Source organism: Staurois parvus, unplaced genomic scaffold (assembly GCF_062004578.1).
Source record: "Staurois parvus isolate SC_StPar_1 unplaced genomic scaffold, SC_StPar_1.0 ptg001054l, whole genome shotgun sequence".
In the NCBI taxonomy this organism is placed as follows: Eukaryota; Metazoa; Chordata; class Amphibia; order Anura; family Ranidae; genus Staurois; species Staurois parvus.
In genome coordinates this window covers 937,549-957,500 of record NW_028318850.1, presented here as the reverse complement: position 1 = coordinate 957,500, position 19,952 = coordinate 937,549, and the positions used below count along the sequence as shown (strand labels likewise).

Genomic DNA, 19,952 nt, shown 5'->3' with positions numbered 1-19,952 from the left:
AATGGTGGGGCACTATTCCCTTCACTGACATCATCGATGGGGCACTATTCATCCCACTGATACCCATAATGGGGAAGTATTCCCCCCACTGACACCAATAATGGGGAACTATTCCCCCCAGTGACACCAATGATGGGGAACTATTTCCCCCACTGACACCATTGATGGGGAACTAGTCCCCCCACTGACACCAATGATGGATAACTATTCCCGCCACTGACACCAATGATAGGGCATTATTCCCTCCCACTGACACCAATGATGGGGCAGCATTCCTCCCACTGACACCAATGATGGGGTGCCATTCCTCCCAATTACACCAATGATGGGGAACTATTCCTCCCACTGACACTAATGATGGGGAACTATTCCTCCAACTGATACCAATGATGGGGCACTAATACCCCACCTAATACCAATCATGGGGCATTGTTTTTTCCCACTGAAGCCAAGTCATTTTCTACTCCCACTATCCACAGTGCAGCCCCCCCTAAAGTCTGAAGGACAGTAAACTGACCGTTTTTTTAGAAAGCTTGGAGATTCCTGCTACAGTATAAGGCAATGGACCTTCATATTATTATAATATTCAAATGTAGAAGACTCAAACTGCCTACAGCACATGCTGGGACTCATTGCCATTCAACCGGATACCCAAAAGATAGCAAACGTTCTGAAAAGCACTTGTGGAATCCTATACATAGCAGCTCAACCCATGAGTTCTTCTTTTTGAATAGATTGAATATTTTTGGATGTACTCCAAATGGATAGCTCTTTAATCTCAGGACATCATCTGGTAAGATCGTTTAGTAAGAAGAACACGTAACTCGGGCCATCTCTCCCACCCGCCGTCCACCATGGCCGGAATATCACCAGACTGCCTTGGGATTATAGGTGATCGCGTCTGTAGACGGGCTAAGAAGGTTATGATAGTTCATTTGCTGCTCTGCAGTCCTGGTTCTTCTCCAGCTTGGGTTCAAAGCTTTCCTCCACCTCTCCGGCAAACATGATGTTAAGCAGGGAAATTATTAACTCCTATACATAATATTTATGACCTTCCTTTATTATTCTGGATAAATATAGAGACATCTGGGTGTAAGATACCCCTCTGACCAAGTCTACCATGTGTGGTAATTTAACAGATGTTGCAGCTGTAATAAATGCCTCCAATATAGTTGGGTGTTGCAGGTGTTCCCACCTTTCCCTGGAACTTCCAAAACCTTATCTATATATTGCCTTTATCTGAGCCTAAATATCCTATTTCTGCACATCAGTGATCAGATCTGATCCGAAGCTCCTCACCGACCTGTCCCCTTGGCTTCTATTTAATGTGTGGTCGTATTTCAGGTATACTTCTCTATATGTACAAGACGCAGGTGAACAATTCTTGTTTTTTTATTAAATTTTCTAGATATGTGATCAGGTATATAAAAGATTGTCGAAGGCTCATTGGCAATGCCAGTTGGGTTTCCAGATATTTGGGTGCAGTGGTTGCAACATCAAAAAAAGGGTTTTTTTTTGCACATTTGTTGACCTATAGGCTGCGGTTGACCTTGTAAAGTGACAGTGGTTGTCATACCTTTGTGAATCTCAATGAAATGTTGGTAACGTATAGACATGTGCGGTTTTTTTCGTTCCGAATCGAAATTCGGAGGAATTTTCTGTTATTTGGAGATTAGGATGTATCCGAATGCCGAAAGTAACAAATGTAGACGAATCCGAAATAATGAAACGAAGTTCAGCCAAAATTTGAATCTATTTGAATTCGAAAACAAATTAAAAAACAAGAATAGAATACAAAATAAGGGAATAGAAAAGAATATTTACTTATTTCACGTACTTATATAGTGCTGCCAATTTATGCAGATCTTTACATATACTGTATATTGCACATTCACATCAGTCCCTAACCCTCAAGGGGATTAAAATCTAAGGTCCCTAACTCACATTCATACATATACTAGGGACAATTTAGACAGGAGCCAATTCGCCTACCAGCATGTCTTTGGAGCATGGGAGGAAACCCACGCAGGCACAGGGAGAACATGCAAACTCCAGGCAGGTGGTGCCGTGGTTGGGATTTGAACCAACAACCCCAGTACTGCCAGGTGGAAAGGCTAACCATTTAGCCACTGTACTGCCCAGCATATAATAGAAAATAAAAAGAAAAGAGTAAAAAAACAGACTAGAAAATAAAAAAAGAACAGAATACAAAAGAAAAGAATAGAGTAAAACAGAAAAAAATATAATAGAAAGTAAAGGAATAGAAAAGAAAATATTAGAATAGAATAGAAAATATTAAAATAGAATAAAAAATAATAGAACAGAATACAAAATAAAAGCATAGAAAAGAATAGAGTAAAACAGAACAAAATTTAATAAAAAGTAAAGGAATAGAATAGAAAAGAATATAATCAATTAGAATAAGATAGAAAAGATTACAATAGAATAGAAAATATTAGAATATAATAGAACATCAAAGAATAGAATAGAAAAAAATTAAACTAAAATAGAAAAGAATAGAATAGAAAATAAAATATTAGAACAGAATAAAAAAGAAAAGAATAGAATTTAAAAAAATAGAGTAAAACAGAACAAAATATAATAGAAAGTAAAAGAATAGAACAGAAAATATTAGAATAGAATAGAAAATATTAAAATAGAATAGAATAAAATAGAACAGAATACAGAAGAAAAGAAGAGAGTAAAACTGAACAAACTATAATAGAAAGTAAAGGAATAGAATAGAAAAGATTTAATCAATTAGAATAGGATAGAAAAGATTTCAATAGAATAGAATATAAAATCCCTCCTGAGTTGTGTGCAAACCTGGTGGCCAACTACAGGAAATGTCTGACCTCTGTGATGGCCAACAAGGGATTGGCCACCAAGTACGAAGTCATGTTTTGTGAAGGGGATCAAATACTTATTTCCCTCATGAACATGCAGATCAGTCATCATTTGTTAGACGCATTTCTGCTGAATTTGTTGTTGTATTCTGTCTCTCAGTGTTACAATACACCGAACATTCGATTTTTAGACCGATCATTTCTTTGTGAGGGGCAAACATTCAACATCAGCAGGGGAGCAAATACGCATTTCCTTCACTGTATATGCCTTTTTAATTGATAATGTCAGTTGAGTTCCCAGATATTAGGGTGGAGGAGTTGCTAATTTTTTGACATTTAAGTCTCATTCTATAAAGCTGGACACATGGATAAGGATCTCTAACTATAGCCACATGACCAAAATCTTTTATCCTTATTGAACTGAAAATAACTGTTATTTTTAGACTCATTGGACCGAAAATAATTGCCATTTTTACTCTCAATGGACTGAAAATAATTGCCATTTTTATTCTCAATGGACTGAAAATAACTGTCATTTGTATTCTCTTTGGACTGCAAATATCCTTCATTCTTTATTCTCATTGAATAAAAATAATTCACATTTGTATTCTCTGTGGACTGAAAACAACTGACATGTTTCTTCTCATTGCACTAAAAATAACTGTCTTTTCCCCCCTCATTGGACTGGAAATAACTATCATTTTTATTCTCTTTGGACTGAAAATAACTGTCATAGTTCATTCTCATTGGGCTGAAAATAACTGTCATTGTTCATTCTCTTTGGACTGGAAATAACTGTCATTTTTCATTCTCATTGGGCTGGAAATTACTGTTATTTTTATTCTATTTGGACTGAAAATAACTGTCATTTTTTATTCTCATTGGGCTGAAAATAATTGTCATTGTATTCTCTTTGGACTGAACATAACAGTCATTTTTTCATTATAATTGGGCTGAAAATAACTGTCATTTTTCATTCTCAATGGACTGAAAATAACTGTCATTTCTGTCATGTTTATTCTCTTTGGACTGAAAAAAACTGTAATTTCTGTAATTTTTTTCATTATAATTGGGCTGAAAATAACAGTAATTTTTCATTCTCATTGGGCTGAAAATAACTGTAATTTATATTCTCTTTGGACTGAAAATAACTGTCATTTTTCATTCTCATTGGGCTGGAAATAACTGTTATTTTTATTTGCTTTGGTCTGAACATAACTGTCATTTTTCATTCTCATTGGTCTGGAAATAACTGTAATTTTTATTATCTTTGGACTGAAAATAACTGTCATTTTTCATTCTCATTGGACTGAAAATAACAGTCTTTTTTTACTCTCTTTGGACTGAAAATAACAGTCATTTTTCATTCTCATTGGCCTGGAAATAACTATCATTTTTATTATCTTTGGACTGGAAAAAAATGTCATTTTTCATTCTCATTGGGCTGGAAATAACTATCATTTTTATTATCTTTGGACTGGAAATAACTAACTTTTCATTCTCATTAGGCTGGAAATAACTGTCATTTTTATTATTTTTGGACTGAAAATAACTGTCATTTTTCATTCTCAATGGACTGAAAATAACTGTAATTTTTATAAACAAAAAATGACCGTTCTCTTGCTATGTCATCTTTGTGGATGGAGCCTCCAAGCTGCGGTTGGCTTTGTGCACTCTGATGTTTGGCTCCATGGGAAGGGCGGGTGATGCAGCTCTCCAGTCTGTGAATGTTGAGTCTAGCAGCGTTGATTGTCAGCTTCTCGTCTTTCTCTTTTAGTTCCACAAATCCAGTTATATGAAGATTGAAGACAACAAGGAGAACAATGAGAGCGTGGCTGAGAAGGGGAGGGCGTCTGTCATCTTCTCTCTGAAGAATGAAGTCGGTGGACTTGTGAAGGCACTTAAACTTTTCCAGGTACAGACATCCCCTGAACCCCTGATAGTCAGAGGTAACAAAAGGCGCTGGTTGTACGGGGGGAGATCAGATTTGTATTTTTCCACTGACTGACGAGACCCCCACGATTGTCTACTTCATATTGATGCTGTTACTGCAGCTGTGAAATTATCTCTCAAAGATCTCTAATCAATTAGGGTCCTGGCCAGTAAGGACCAGGGGCGGACTGACCATTCGAGCACTCGGGCACTGCCCAAGGGCCCAGGGTCGGTAGGGGGCCCCATGAGATGTCCCTGGTACTTTTCATTGGCTTTTTCATAGGCTTTTTTGGGTGTGGGCAAGGACACAGGGGCCCCATGATCCCCTATTGCCCGGGGGCCCTATGAGTTGTCAGTCCGCCTCTGGGAGGGACCTAAAGCTAAACTCCAGGGAAGCGGCCAAGTGCACAGATGTGCAAATTCCAACAGATTTGTATTTCTGTCCATCCAGTCCTGAGATTTACACATCTCTGCCACACAGCACAGCCCTGTGTTGCAGGAGACTTGATTTTTCAGTTAAATTGGAACGGTGTTGCTTATGAGGTGGTGGTCTGTTGCTAGGGCTTTTTGTCTCAGAAAATAGATGCAGGAACCCAACCATGACCTCTGAAACACCCCTCCCCATCACACACACCCTCCACACCGCATCAAATACTGGGCGTGGATAAATTTCACGAACAGAGGGAGGGTCTTAAAGGTGCATGCAATACCAGGAGTGCATTACGTCCAGCGTGCAGAGTTCAGGAGGTTACACACGGAGTGCAGAGTTCAGGGGTGTGCTACACACGGAGTGCAGAGTTCAGGGGTGTGCTACACACGGAGTGCAGAGTTCAGGGGTGTGCTACACACGGAGTGCAGAGTTCAGGGGTGTGCTACACACGGAGTGCAGAGTTCAGGGGTGTGCTACACACGGAGTGCAGAGTTCAGGGGTGTGCTACACACGGAGTGCAGAGTTCAGGGGTGTGCTACACACGGAGTGCAGAGTTCAGGAGGTTACACACGGAGTGCAGAGTTCAGGAGGTTACACACGGAGTGCAGAGTTCAGGAGGTTACACACGGAGTGCAGAGTTCAGGGGTGTGCTACACACGGAGTGCAGAGTTCAGGAGGTTACACACAGAGTGCAGAGTTCAGGGGTGCGCTACACATGGAGTGCAGAGTTCAGGAGGTTACTGTCAGGGCAGGGCTGTGGAACGGACAGGTAGGCCTAGTGGCAGGGTAACGCACTGGCTGACAACAACCACCACCAACAGACTGAAGTCCCTCAGGGCGCGGAGTCTAAGTCCCAGGCTGCCCTTCACCAGGGCCCCTGATGGTGGGGATGGACTTGACGCAACCAGGGACCAGGTCGCGGCCCCCAAGACACCCCAGCTGCGGTACTGGCCGCCGCCAATGGCGTGTAGCTGGTGAGAATGACAATAGCGTAGTCAGACAAGCCGGGTCAATAACAACGGGACAAAACAGTACAGAACAGTAGACAGAGAATCACAGGTCACGGGCCGGGTTCAGCAACGGAAGGTCAGATCAAAGGGAAACACAGAGAATGGTCTTAGTCACAAGCCAAGTCAGAATACCAGAAGAGCCACAAGCGTATACACAGAGCTATAGGAAGACCAAGACACACGTGCAAAGAGCATGTGCGGGCCACAGGCTTATATGTACTCAGCCACACCCCTCTGGGGGATGGACCTCAGAGACCTGAAGGCATAAAAGATTCCCATCATGCTCAGCAGAAATCCAAGATGGATGCTAGCACATGGAGTAACTTAATCTCTGGGAAAAGGTAGGACCTTGACAGTTACACACGGGGTGCAGAGTTCAGGGGTGTGCTACATGCAGAGTTCAGGGGTGCGCTACATACAGAGTTCAGGGGTGCGCTACACACGGAGCGCAGAGTTCAGGGGTGCGCTACACGCAGAGTTCAGGGGTGCGCTACACGCAGAGTTCAGGGGTGCGCTACACGCAGAGTTCAGGGGTGCGCTACACGCAGAGTTCAGGGGTGCGCTACACGCAGAGTTCAGGGGTGCGCTACACGCAGAGTTCAGGGGTGCGCTACACGCAGAGTTCAGGGGTGCGCTACACGCAGAGTTCAGGGGTGCGCTACACGCAGAGTTCAGGGGTGCGCTACACGCAGAGTTCAGGGGTGCGCTACACGCAGAGTTCAGGGGTGCGCTACACGCGGAGTGCAGAGCTCAGGAGGTTACACGCGGAGTGCAGAGCTCAGGAGGTTACACACGGAGTACATAGCTCAGGAGGTTACACACGGAGTACATAGCTCAGGAGGTTACACACGGAGTACATAGCTCAGGAGGTTACACGCGGAGTACATAGCTCAGGAGGTTACACGCGGAGTGCAGAGCTCAGGAGGTTACACGCAGAGTGCAGAGCTCAGGAGGATACACGCAGAGTGCAGAGTTCAGGAGGATACACGCAGAGTGCAGAGTTCAGGAGGATACACGCAGAGTGCAGAGTTCAGGAGGATACACGCAGAGTGCAGAGTTCAGGAGGATACACGCAGAGTGCAGAGTTCAGGAGGATACACGCAGAGTGCAGAGTTCAGGAGGATACACGCAGAGTGCAGAGTTCAGGAGGATACACGCAGAGTGCAGAGTTCAGGAGGATACACGCAGAGTGCAGAGTTCAGGAGGATACACGCAGAGTGCAGAGTTCAGGAGGATACACGCAGAGTGCAGAGTTCAGGAGGATACACGCAGAGTGCAGAGTTCAGGAGGATACACGCAGAGTGCAGAGTTCAGGAGGATACACGCAGAGTGCAGAGTTCAGGAGGATACACGCAGAGTGCAGAGTTCAGGAGGATACACGCAGAGTGCAGAGTTCAGGAGGATACACGCAGAGTGCAGAGTTCAGGAGGATACACGCAGAGTGCAGAGTTCAGGAGGATACACGCAGAGTGCAGAGTTCAGGAGGATACACGCAGAGTGCAGAGTTCAGGAGGATACACGCAGAGTGCAGAGTTCAGGAGGATACACGCAGAGTGCAGAGTTCAGGAGGATACACGCAGAGTGCAGAGTTCAGGAGGATACACGCAGAGTGCAGAGTTCAGGAGGATACACGCAGAGTGCAGAGTTCAGGAGGATACACGCAGAGTGCAGAGTTCAGGAGGATACACGCAGAGTGCAGAGTTCAGGAGGATACACGCAGAGTGCAGAGTTCAGGAGGATACACGCAGAGTGCAGAGTTCAGGAGGATACACGCAGAGTGCAGAGTTCAGGAGGATACACGCAGAGTGCAGAGTTGAGGGGTGTGCGACACGCAGAGTGCAGAGTTGAGGGATATGTACAGAGTGAAGAGCTCAGCCTTCTTCCACAGCTGCTTACCTCTGTACCTCCCATCCACATCTCACTTTCACTCCTCTTCAACTCTGACCTCTGCATGCAACCCCCCCTACACTACTTCTACCCCCCCCCCCTTAAAAGCTCCACCATCTTCCCCATGTTTTACTTTTGTTGCTGTATTAAGCTGAAGCACCCAGCTAGCTCTAGTACCTCCCCACACACTGTAGGTGGCACCTCATTTGCAGCAGATCATCCAATGTAAGTGTCGGCATCCTCAATGCACCCTGGGCACCTGCATCTCCCTGAACCCTGGGCACCTGCATCTCCCTGAACCCTGGGCACCTGCATCTCCCTGAACCCTGGGCACCTGCATCTCCCTGAACCCTGGGCACCTGCATCTCCCTGAACCCTGGGCACCTGCACCTCCCTGAACCCTGGGCACCTGCACCTCCCTGAACCCTGGGCACCTGCACCTCCCTGAACCCTGGGCACCTGCACCTCCCTGAACCCTGGGCACCTGCACCTCCCTGAACCCTGGGCACCTGCACCTCCCTGAACCCTGGGCACCTGCACCTCCCTGCACCGTGGGCACCTGCACCTCCCTGCACCGTGGGCACCTGCACCTCCCTGCACCGTGGGCACCTGCACCTCCCTGCACCGTGGGCACCTGCACCTCCCTGCACCGTGGGCACCTGCACCTCCCTGCACCGTGGGCACCTGCACCTCCCTGCACCCTGGGCACCTGCATCTCCCTTGTCCCCATCCTGCAGTCAATGGGAGCCACTCAGGAGATCAGATCTGTGGGAGTCGTTGGGAGACAAGGTGTCACTTTTAAACACAGAAGCCTTTACAGGTGGTAGTGGTGGGCGAGGAGCAGAGGGCCTGAGCCGGAAATGGTGGAGCTGAGTTCTTCTAGTTCCAGCTGCCTGTTGCCATACAAGCCGACTTCTCCTGAGTGCCCTCCTCCAGCCATGAGGCTCCCCACCCCATCACCAGTGGTGACCATCACTCTGGTCTTTTGTCCGGTCTGGTGTCTTCTGGCTCCGCCCTACGCCACATCTTCCCGGCACATCTCTTCTACCACAAAACGGAACCTCCTGGCACTTTGGTGGACCTTCTTTCCACATAAGCAGCACTCCCAGATTTTGTCCCTCCCCCATACTGTTGCCGCACGGTGAATGAAGAAGTGGCAGACCAATGAACTTCTCTCGGTCACTCTGCTGTCTACTCCTATTAGCATGCTCATCATTTGACGTGCCGCTTGTCCCTCTCCCGGGGATGGGTGTGCGGTCCGATGTCAGGCTGTAGGGAGATTAGAGGCTGTCCTATCTTCTGAACTGCCCCCTATTGATTGGGACCTCTTTTATTTTTTGCCAGGAGAAGCATGTAAATCTGATTCACATCGAATCTCGGAAGTCGAAGAGAAGGAACTCGGAGTTCGAGATCTTCCTGGACTGCGACAGCAACAGAGAACAGCTGAATGAGATCATCCAACTGCTCCGGCCGCACGTCAACCTGATCACCATGAATCCGGCGGACAGCTTCTGCGTGGAGGAGGACGGTGAGCCGGCCCAGACCGGTTGTCTGGCTTTTATGGCATTTGCCGGGAGGGGGTCCAGGAAGGGAAAACAGATAATGCCGCACGCTCAGAGCATCCGTCCCCTTTATTTACTTCAATGCTAGAGTTTTATTCCACCTGGAGTAGCTGAAGCCATGAACCCCAAGGTGTGAGCGGGCGGATCCAGATCCGAGGCTCCAATACACTAAGGGGCCAAGATATTTGAGGCTTGAGAAACCAAAAAACACCCAAAAAATTCACTATATTTTTACCAGAATCAAATCAAGTAAAAGGTATACATGCCGCACAGAGCCGAATGCTGCTAGACGTCTGCAGAGCAGGAAAACGTGTTTAGCTTTGTTTCGGATCGATTTGTTCATTTACTCATTTTGTTTCCTCGCATTCGTAACAAAATTAATTTTCTTTAGTTTCGTTTATTTGTTTTTTTTTTTTAACAATGGATTGAAAGTATTTAAATCGAATTTGAATTAAAAATATGGAATCGATCCAAATTTTTTCAAATAAAAGCTAGTCCTATTCAAAATTTGAATTTCAAAAAACGATTACATTATTTCCATTTTAATCTATTCTATTCTTTTCTTTTCTATTCTATGTTTTTTTCTATTTTTTTCTGTTTTTTTTTCTATTATATCCGTTTCAAAATTTGAATATCAAAAGATTGCAATATTCTACTCTATTCTATTTTTTTACTCTATTATTTTCTATTCTATTTTATTTTTTTTCTGTTCTATTCTATTTTTTTTGAATTTCAGAAGACGGCTATATTCTATTCTTTTCAGTTCCTTTTTTTCTATTCTATTTTATTCTATTTTTTTTTTACTATTTTGTTCTCTTATTTATGCTATTATTTTCTATTCTATTCTGTTTTATTCTATTTTCGAATTTTGGAAGATATCTATTCTATTCTTTTCTGTTCCTTTATTTTCTATTTTATTTTATTATATTCTTTTCTTTTCTATTTTATTCTCTTATTTACTCTAATATTTTCTATTCTATTCTGTTTTATTCTATTTTCGAATTTCAAAAGATGGATATATTTTATTTTACTCCCTTCCCTTATTTTCTGTTTAATTCAATTCTTTTCATTTCTATTCTATTTTAGTCAATTCTTTTAATTTATATTCTATTCTATTTTGTTATGTTTTACTATATTATTTTCTATTCTGTTTTATTCTGTTCTTTTCCAATTTTGGAAGACTGCTATTTTCTATTTTATTATCTTTTCTTCTTTTTTTTTTCTATCCTATTCCTTTATTTTCTATTCTATTTTATTATATTATTTTATTTTCTATTCTATTTTGTCCTGTTTTTTTTTTACTCTATTGGTTTCTATTAGTTAGAAGCTTTTGTCCGTTTACATCTGTTTTTGTCCGTTTACATCCATTTTACATCCATTTTTGGTCTATTTACATCCTTTTTTGTCTGTTTACATCCGTTTTTGGTCTGTTTGCATCCTTTTGTTGTCCACTTACATTCATTTTTGTATGTTTACATCCGTTTTTCATCCGTTCCGTTTTTTTAACGAGAAAAGAATAGGCACAGGATGTGAAGAGAAATTTACCCAACGACACACAAATGGCAAAAACGGACAGGAATATGAACCCTTTCTCTACTCTATCCAAAAATAAAGAAAAAAGTTTGGGCTGTACATACCCTTTAAGAAGTATTTTCCCCTTTAACTATTACAAAAAAAAAAACTGTGGAAGTAAATATTAATATAGTTTCATTTTTTTTTTCAAGATATGGAGAGTGTTCCATGGTTTCCCACCAAGATAGCCGATCTGGATAAATGTGCAAACAGAGTTTTGATGTATGGATCCGACCTGGATGCAGATCATCCTGTGAGTATTGATAACTTCCTGTGAATTCAATTCAAAATACTAACAACAACACACAAAGCTATTCACAACTCTGACCCGAGCTACATCACCGATTTTATCTCCAAATATCACCCAAACCGTCCTCTCCGCTCCTCTCATAGCCTCCTGCTATCCTCCTCCCATGTTCATTTCCAGGACTTCCCCAGAGCCTCTCCCATCCTCTGGAACTCCCTACCCCAATCTGTCCTGCTATCCCCTTGATGGACTTATTGCACGCCTGGAGTCACTGAGCTCCTGAGAGCAACCCATTCTTTCACCAATGTTTGTAGAAGCAGTCTGCATGCCTAGGGGCTTGATTGTATACACCTGTGTCCATGGAGGGGATTGGAACACCTGAATCACATGATTTGGAGGGGTGTCCCAATACTTTTGGCAATATAGTGTGTGTGTGTGTGTATATATATATATATATATATATCAGGTAAAATAAGTACTGAAAGGGTCACTATTTTTCTCGATAAATATTTTTTGGCAGTATATATACAGTATATATGTGTATATATATGTATATATGTGTGTGTGTGTGTATGTATATATATATGTGTATATGTGTGTATATGTATATATATATATATGTGTGTGTGTGTGTGTGTGTGTGTATTTACAATTTGTTTTTTTATTTAGATTTTATATATATATATGATATTTTATTTGTTTTTTATCTATATTTCATATATAGATATATATATAAATAGATATTTATTTATATTTATAGATATTTATTTATATTTATAGATATTTATTTTTATTTATTTTTTTCAAATTCATATCTATCTATATATATTTTTTTTTTATTTTATATATATTTTTTCTCAAATTCATATCTATCTATCTATATATTGTTTTTTATTTATTTTTATTATATATATATATATATATATATATAATTTTTTTTTTTTTTTCATTTTTTTTTTTTTTTTTTACAAAACGAGTTTTTTTATAACATCTTTCCTTCTCTATGTAGGGATTCAAGGACAATGTATATCGCAAGAGGCGGAAATATTTTGCAGATGTCGCAATGAATTACAAACAGTACGTACATCCACACATCATATGTCACCTTTTATAGTTGTAGATATTCACAGATAAAAAATGTATCTTATTTCCTTCTATTCTAAATTACTTCCTTTTATTCTAAAAAACTATTCTGTGCCTCGGCTGGCTGGTGGTTGTAGTGTTTGATCGTTCAGCACTGGGCTGGCTTTAATCAATCTAATAATATTTGCCAAAGCTGAGCACAAGAATCGTATCTTTAGTGAAGCCCGGTACAACTTCTCTTCTCTGCGATATGAAAACAAACAGTTGTAAAATCATTCTTTTTGTAGGCGGGGTTTATTTCCCCTCCAAGGATCTGCGCTGCAAATCAGACCCGGTGTTTGCGGAGAGGGCGTCGTTCTATAAACTAGCTTGCGTCTTTTATGGATGCGTAAAATAAACTTTACCGACTCTTTTGCACACACAGCTCCCAACTGTCCTTCGTTGCACCCCAATGTGATGTAAAGACATCTATAAAAAAAATACAATTGATCTACTAAAAGATGACATGCTGCGCTACTTGTCATCCTAAGAAATATTACATTTAAAAAAAATCATAAGGGCCCTTTCGAAAAAAAAAATTAAACACATATACAATTTTTTTGGTGCGTTTTCTGGTTGCCTGACTCCAATCATCCACCTGTGAAACATGGAAACGTGACTAAAGAAGCGTACCGAAACCGCAACAGTTGTGCATTTTACACTCATTTGAAAAGGGAACCAAATATACACCATGCAGGACTTTTAATTAAAAACGCACCACGCCCGCAGCACATTGGTGTCCCATAGGATTTAAAAGGATACATTTTTCATGCATTGTTGATCTGCTTTTTAAACACCAAAAACACATAAAAATGGATTAGTGCAATGATGGGGCACTATTCCTCCCACTGACACCAACGAAGGGGCGCAATTCCTCCCACTGACACCAACGAAGGGGCGCAATTCCTCCCACTGACACCAACGAAGGGGCGCAATTCCTCCCACTGACACCAACGAAGGGGCGCAATTCCTCCCACTGACACCAACGAAGGGGCGCAATTCCTCCCACTGACACCAACGAAGGGGCGCAATTCCTCCCACTGACACCAACGAAGGGGCGCAATTCCTCCCACTGACACCAACGAAGGGGCGCAATTCCTCCCACTGACACCAACGAAGGGGCGCAATTCCTCCCACTGACACCAACGAAGGGGCGCAATTCCTCCCACTGACACCAACGAAGGGGCGCAATTCCTCCCACTGACACCAACGAAGGGGCGCAATTCCTCCCACTGACACCAACGAAGGGGCGCAATTCCTCCCACTGACACCACTGTTGGGGCGCAATTCCTCTCAATGACACCAACGATGGGGCACAATTCCTTCCAATGACACCATTGATGGGGCACAATTCCTCCCAATGACACCATTGATGGGGCACAATTCCTCCCAATGACACCATTGATGGGGCACTATTCCTCCCAATGACACCATTGATGGGGCACAATTCCTCCCAATGACACCATTGATGGGGCACAATTCCTCCCAATGACACCATTGATGGGGCACAATTCCTCCCAATGACACCATTGATGGGGCACAATTCCTCCCAATGACACCATTGATGGGGCACAATTCCTCCCAATGACACCATTGATGGGGCACAATTCCTCCCAATGACACCATTGATGGGGCACAATTCCTCCCAATGACACCATTGATGGGGCACAATTCCTCCCAATGACACCATTGATGGGGCACAATTCCTCCCAATGACACCATTGATGGGGCACAATTCCTCCCAATGACACCAACTATGGGGCACAATTCCTCCCAATGACACCAACTATGGGGCACAATTGTTCCCACTGACATCTAAAATGGGGCACTATCCCTCCCACTGACATCTAAAATGGGGCACTATCCCTCCCACTGACACCAAAAATGGGGCATTGTCTACTCTCACTGACACCAAAAATGGGGCATTGTCTACTCTCACTGACTTCAAGACGTTTTCTACTCCCAAAGGCCACAGTTCGGCCCCCCTGAAGTCCGAAGGACAGTAAACTGGCCCTTTGTTTAGAAAGTTTGGAGACCCCTGTTGTAGAAGGAAGAGTATTCCACTTCATCTCGCCACCCTTCCTACCAGCCACACAGGGAGTGCATTGCTTCAAGCGAGTTGGCCAACCTGTAGACATCCATTTTGAGAAGGAGTAGTAAAGCATGACCATTCTGTTGCAAAACAGGCTAGGTATGTACCGGGCAAATATGGCCGACCCCTGTTAAAAAAAAAAAAAAAAATCTCTTGTATTTGATAGCGGGGTCCCCATTCCTCGTATTGAGTTTACAGAAGAAGAGGTAAAGACTTGGGGTACCGTCTTCCGGGAGCTCAATAAGCTGTACCCAACGCACGCCTGCCGGGAGTACCTCAAGAACCTCCCCCTACTAAACAAACACTGCGGCTACCGCGAGGACAACATACCGCAACTGGAGGACGTCTCCCACTTTCTGAAAGGTATGAACGGGCCACGGGGGGCATTGAGGCCATGGGTGATATTGGGGTTCACAACCTCAAAAACCTGAAAGATAACCAAAGCCTCTTCAAAGGTCAACCAGTCAGAATCTAAACTCTATACTTATACATTGTAGTGATCTACAAATGAATGCAGGGTCCGGGGAGAGCGGATATAGTGAATGCGGGGTCCGGGGAGAGCGGATATAGTGAATGCAGGGTCCGGGGAGAGCGGATATAGTGAATGTAGGGTCCGGGGAGAGCGGATATAGTGAATGCAGGGTCCGGGGAGACCGGATATAGTGAATGCAGGGTCCGGGGAGACCGGATATAGTGAATGCAGGGTCCGGGGAGAGTGGATATAGTGAATGCAGGGTCCGAAGAGACCGGATATAGTGAATGCAGGGTCCGGGGAGAGTGGATATAGTGAATGCAGGGTCCGAAGAGACCGATATAGTGAATGCAGGGTCTGGGGAGTCCGGATATAGTGAATGCAGGGTCTGGGGAGTCCGGATATAGTGAATGCAGGGTCTGGGGAGACCGGATATAGTGAATGCAGGGTCTGGGGAGACCGGATATAGTGAATGCAGGGTTCGGGGAGAGCGGATATAGTGAATGCGGGGTCTGGGGAGTCCGGATATAGTGAATGCAGTGTTCGGGGAGAGTGGATATAGTGAATGCGGGGTCTGGGGAGTCCGGATATAGTGAATGCAGGGTTCGGGGAGAGTGGATATAGTGAATGCAGGGTCCGGGGAGACCAGATATAGTGAATGCAGGGTCCGGGGTTTACCCTTCCTTACTAACCAAGCTGAGTGTTGGTACTAGTCTTCAGATATATGGTTTTACACCTACAAGAGAAAGGTGGGTGTTATTCTTACTAATCTCATCTTTTGACCTTTACTTTCGCAGAGCGCACAGGTTTCATCATCCGCCCTGTGGCCGGGTACTTGTCTCCAAGGGATTTCCTGGCTGGCTTAGCTTTCCGGGTATTTCACTGCACGCAGTACGTCAGACACAGCTCCGACCCCCTCTACACTCCGGAACCGTGAGTACTTCAGCAATGACTCTCTCTGACATCTGCCTGAACTCTGCCAGCAGCATGTGGATAGGGATTGTCCTGGTGATCAGGAAGGCTTACCCCCCCCCCGGTTACATCAAACCCGAATTTGAAATCGTGCGACTTACAGTGAAGTTGCGCGATTTCAAAGTCAGGTGACATGACGATTTCAGGTGCGATTTGCAAGACATCTGACAGAGGTCTATGCAAATCGCACCAAAAGTAGTGCATGGACTACTTTAAAAATCAGTGCGGCTCCGACCAAGTCAGGACCGCGCCAATATGACCGCTGTAATTGCGGAAAATAGGATGCGACTTGGCATGCAATTTGCAAGTCGCATGGCATGCAAATCGCATGCCAAGTCACATCCAGTGTGACCGGGGACTTAGGCTGCAATCACATTTAGCGTTTCAAGAACACGCGCAAAATTGCAACACACATATGCGCGTTTTTACGCCACACCCATGAGGCAGCCTACTCATTTCAATGGGATTGCCCTACATGCAGGGGCGGACTGACAACTCATGGGGCCCCCGGGCAATAGGGGATCATGGGGCCCCTGTGTCCTTGCCCAAACTCAAAAAAGCCTATGAAAAAGGTACCAGGGGTATCTCACGGGGCCCCCCAATGACCCCGGGCCCTCGGGCAGTGCCCAAGTTTCCAAATGGTCAGTCCACCCCTGCCTACATGTGACAAATGCAGAAAAGTAGCTCCTGCACCTTTTTGAGCGTCAAGTTTCACATATCTTTACCTGCGGACCGCGTTGGACGTGCGTTTTTCAAATTTTTTTTTTTTATTCACTGCATTTGTGTGCCGTTAACAATGAATGGCCGTGCAAGAATGACACCATTTTTTGAGCATTTCATAAACATCTAAGAAATTGTGTGTTCAGGAAACACAAACCCTAAGTTCACAGCTAAGTGTTTTCCGTTGCGTTTTGCAGAAACGCAGTACAGTCCATTTAACATGATTTCCTATGACACATTCACATCTCCGCATTTTCACCCGGTGCGTTTTTTGGAAAGGGTCAGGGACTTTTTTGAACGCAACAAGTTGCATTTTTGGTTCTATAGACTTCAATAGAAATGCTGCAGAAAAGCATGCAATGCGTTTTTGATGCGTTTTGTGTTTTAAATCTGCCTAGCAACAAGAAAAATGTTAATTAAAAAAAAAACACAAAATGCATCAAAAACTCATTAGAAACACGGATTGCGTTTTTAATGAGTTTTTCATGTGTTTTGTGGGGTTTTTTTTGCAGAAATGGCTCAAACGCAACCTGCATAGGTGTGAACCTAGCCTTAGGGCCAGTTCACACTACCTGCGTTTCAGTTGCTTTTCTCCTGCATCCAAAATGCACAGAAAGTATTTTATACAGTTGTCAATGTCATAGTTCACATCAGTTCCAGTGCGTTCCGTTTGCAGAAAAAAAGTAGAACAGGCTGCATTTTTCCCGCACAGAACTGCACTGGAACGCGGTAAAATGCATAAAAAATGCACCGGAATGCACAAAAACACACCAAAAACGCACTGGAGTGCACATGTCCTTATTTAAATTGAAGAAAAAGAGAGGGGGAAAAAATTAACTGGAATGCGTCAAAAACGCGGCAAAATCGCACATGCAAAAAACACATCCGGAACGCATCTGGACTGCGTTTTTATAGTGTGAACTGGCCATAAATGTGAATGCAGCCTTACAGGGCACCTGATCGCATAATACATCTTCCAGTTGCCGCAGATCACAGTTGATAGCTGGGCAATAGCTCTGCCACTAGTAAAGATTATGCTCACACTGATTGGAGGGCTCTAGCTATGACTCAGCATGGGGGAGGGGGTGTCGGACCTCGGTGGAGAGACCACTGCCTCCACACAGAGAGCAAGTCTTCTTCTCTTGCAGAATTCTGGCAGGGGACAGGATTTTTGACTCAAGCTGTGGCTGCTTTATAAAGATAAGGAAGTGTAAAGGTCACCATATGTTGCGATCTACATATAGGGAATGTAAAATGATAGTTCAGTTGGTCAGACGTAGATTTTTATAGTAAAGTCTTCTATGTCCTTCCAGTGACACCTGCCATGAACTCCTTGGACACGTCCCCCTCCTGGCTGAGCCCAGCTTTGCACAGTTTTCCCAGGAGATCGGACTGGCGTCTCTGGGGGCATCGGATGAAGCTGTACAGAAACTGGCTACGGTACGTAGACGACGTTTCCTTAAAGAGCCAGTCCATCCAAAACCGCTACTTCAGTTACGAGTGGACCCTGGCTAGGTTATTCAGTTCATTTTTGCTCCAGGGCTTTATATAGAACTGAAGAAGGCCATATCATTCTTTGTATACTAGCCCCTATTAGTCTGTAGTATGGACCATGTATTATATCATTTCACTTACCTATAGATATCTTTTGTTACAGTGCTACTTTTTCACTGTGGAGTTCGGTCTTTGCAAACAAGATGGGAAACTGAAGGTGTACGGAGCCGGTCTACTATCCTCCATCAGTGAGCTCAAAGTAAGTGTCAGTGTGATGTCTGGTGTCAGTGTGATGTCTGGTGTCAGTGTGATGTCTGGTGTCAGTGTGATGTCTGGTGTCAGTGTGATGTCTGGTGTCAGTGTGATGTCTGGTGTCAGTGTGATGTCTGGTGTCAGTGTGATGTCTGGTGTCAGTGTGATGTCTGGTGTCAGTGTTCAAAATACCGCAATATTGCCACTAGATGGAGCTGGCAGTCATAGAAAATAAGCATTTATTTCCTATGATCATCCACTCCATCTAGTGGTCATTAAGCACCAATAGAAACCAAATTTCATGTATTATTTTGAATCCTTCTAAAACAGGGATCTTCAAACTTTCTAAACAGAGGGCAAGTTTGCTATCTTTAAACTTTAGTAGGGTTGGACTGTGGCCAGCGGGAGTAGAAAATGTTTTTTGTTCGTGGGAGTAAACAGTGTCCCATCTTTAGTGTCATTGGGAGAAATAGTGCCCCAGCCTTGATGTCAATGGGAGGAATAGTGTCCCATTGTTGGTGTCACTGGGAGGAATAGTGCCCCAGCCTTTATGTCAATGGGAGGAATAGTGTCCCATTGTTGGTGTCACTGGGAGGAATAGTGCCCCAGCCTTGATGTCAGTGGGAGGAATAGTGTCCCCTTATCGGTGTCAGTGGGAGGAATAGTGCCCCAGCCTTGATGTCAGTGAGAGGAATAGTGCCCCATCACTGGTGTCAGCACAAGGAATAGTGCCCCACTATTAATGTTAGTGCGAGGAATAGTGCCTCATTCTTGGTGTCAGTGGGAGGAATAATTCCCTATTGTTGGTGTCAATGAGAGGAATAGTGCCCTATTGTTTGTGTCAGTGGGAGGAATAGTGCTCCACCATTTGTGTCAGTGGGAGCAATAGTGCCCTATTGTTCGTGTCAGTGGAAGGAATAGTGCCCCATCATTTGTGTCAGTGGGAGGAATAGTGCCCTATTGTTCGTGTGAGTGGGAGGAATAGTGCCCCATCATTTGTGTCAGTGGGAGGAATAGTGCCCTATTGTTGTGAGTGGGAGGAATAGTGCCCCATCATTGGTGTCAATGGGAGGTATAGTGCCCTATTGTTGTGAGTGGGAGGAATAGTGCCCCATCATTGGTGTCAGTGGAAGGAATAGTGCCCCATCATTGGTGTCAGTGGGAGGAATAGTGCTCCACCATTGACACCAAGGATGGGGCACTATTCCTTCCACTGACACCTGTGGGAGGAATAGTGCCCCATCCTTGGTGTCAGTGGGAGGGATAGTGCCCCATCCTTGAAGTGAGTGGGAGGAATAGTGCCCCCATCATTGGTGTCAGTGGGAGGAATAGTGCCCCCATC

At 44.0% G+C, this 19,952-nt stretch overlaps 1 protein-coding gene across 1 annotated transcript in view; it reads left to right on the top strand.

Moving 5' to 3' along the window:
• TPH1 (tryptophan hydroxylase 1) overlaps window positions 1–19,952 on the top strand; it is a 36,262-nt gene that overhangs the window by 3,616 nt on the left and 12,694 nt on the right. Inside the window, exons 2-9 of the mRNA XM_089658175.1 lie at window positions 4,624–4,761; window positions 9,450–9,633; window positions 11,392–11,492; window positions 12,496–12,563; window positions 14,867–15,063; window positions 15,970–16,105; window positions 18,178–18,304; window positions 18,522–18,617. Coding sequence (XP_089514301.1) covers window positions 4,624–4,761; window positions 9,450–9,633; window positions 11,392–11,492; window positions 12,496–12,563; window positions 14,867–15,063; window positions 15,970–16,105; window positions 18,178–18,304; window positions 18,522–18,617 — 1,047 coding nt within the window. The remainder of the gene's footprint in view (window positions 1–4,623; window positions 4,762–9,449; window positions 9,634–11,391; window positions 11,493–12,495; window positions 12,564–14,866; window positions 15,064–15,969; window positions 16,106–18,177; window positions 18,305–18,521; window positions 18,618–19,952) is intronic.